Source organism: Cystoisospora suis (genome assembly GCF_002600585.1).
Source record: "Cystoisospora suis strain Wien I chromosome Unknown contig_692, whole genome shotgun sequence".
Lineage (NCBI taxonomy): Eukaryota > Apicomplexa > Conoidasida > Eucoccidiorida > Sarcocystidae > Cystoisospora > Cystoisospora suis.
In genome coordinates, this window is record NW_027153493.1 from 14,387 (window position 1) to 15,658 (window position 1,272).

The window sequence follows — 1,272 nt, forward strand, 5'->3', positions numbered from 1 at the left end:
CTCCCCTACCCACCAGACACAACCCGATGAAGGCCGTAGTAGTAATTTCTCGCTGTTTCATACATACACCCTCATACATATTATACATATTACATCTTCACCTATCTCAGGAGATCATGAATGAAGGTTGTTGGCTGTATGTTGCTTGGCCAGGTGTCTCGACTGTGACCTCGCCGTGTGTGGGTGTACTTCTCTTCTTACCTGAAGGAAGTAGCCGAAGACATTAGGATGTGCGTTCTCAATCTCGTCGAAGAGAACCACACTATGAGGTCTCTGTCTAACCGCCTCGGTTAGCTGACCACCTTCGTCATGACTCACGTAACCGGGGGGACTCCCGACTAAACGTGCAACGGTATGGGGCTCAGAGAATTCAGACATATCTAGCCGAATGAGATTCTTCTCATCATGGAAGATCGCTAGGGTCAGTGCCTTAGCTAGCTCCGTCTTCCCCACACCTACAAAGAACGCATGGACATACATAGTCATCTATGCGTACACATGAACCTATTCAGATGACGTACATCTAGATTGAGACGCTCTCTTCTCATGTTACTAGGTGATATAGACTAGCACCGTGATAGAAGGTAGGGGGATATAATATGTATTCGTTCCTCCCCTCCACTGCAGGGCTAAGCAGCTATTTCTTCGGGAAGCTCATAGACGCAGCATATTCAACCGCCGTTAGCCCGCTAACAAGGCCCTATATACTACCGTCAATATAGAGTGGCGTTTACATCGCCCGTGGTGATCTCTACTGCAGCTGCCCTGTAAAGTGTCTTTATCATCATGTACCGCCACCATCCACGGAAGGCAGAAGTGTGAATCTACTTTTTCTCCTCGTCCCCAGTTCTAGATAAGAATTCACTTCGCTCGCTGTGCAAATCAGTGCATAAGCGTAAGTCATATGGAACTCAATCCCGCCCGTTATATAGACCAAAGACAGATAGAATTCTATCATAGACTCGTCGTCTCCCTATCAGAAAGACCGGAGAAAAGAACTAGCAACCTCCTCTAGATAGTTCAAAGACAGAGAGATAAGTACATTGAAGATAGGTAGATAGATACACCCGTGTCCCTACTATTAAAGAGACCAAGCGACTCTCTCCTACCTCTCCCCGATGTTATATTCAATGTGTGTCGCCCATATAGATACATAGATAGGGGAAGAGAGAAGAGATTTGACTAGATTAGATGATATGATGATGATTCAAGAGTGATTAAGTAAGTGTGTGTATAGAAGAGAAAAAAAGCAGACTTGCCTGTCGAGCCAAG

At 45.7% G+C, this 1,272-nt stretch overlaps 1 protein-coding gene across 1 annotated transcript in view; it reads right to left on the minus strand.

Moving 5' to 3' along the window:
- Positions 1–1,272, minus strand: part of CSUI_001732 (aaa family protein) — a 21,704-nt gene that overhangs the window by 7,050 nt on the left and 13,382 nt on the right. The window contains exon 13 of the mRNA XM_068061937.1: positions 202–455. Within this exon, the coding sequence (XP_067926085.1) occupies positions 202–455 (254 nt within the window). The remainder of the gene's footprint in view (positions 1–201; positions 456–1,272) is intronic.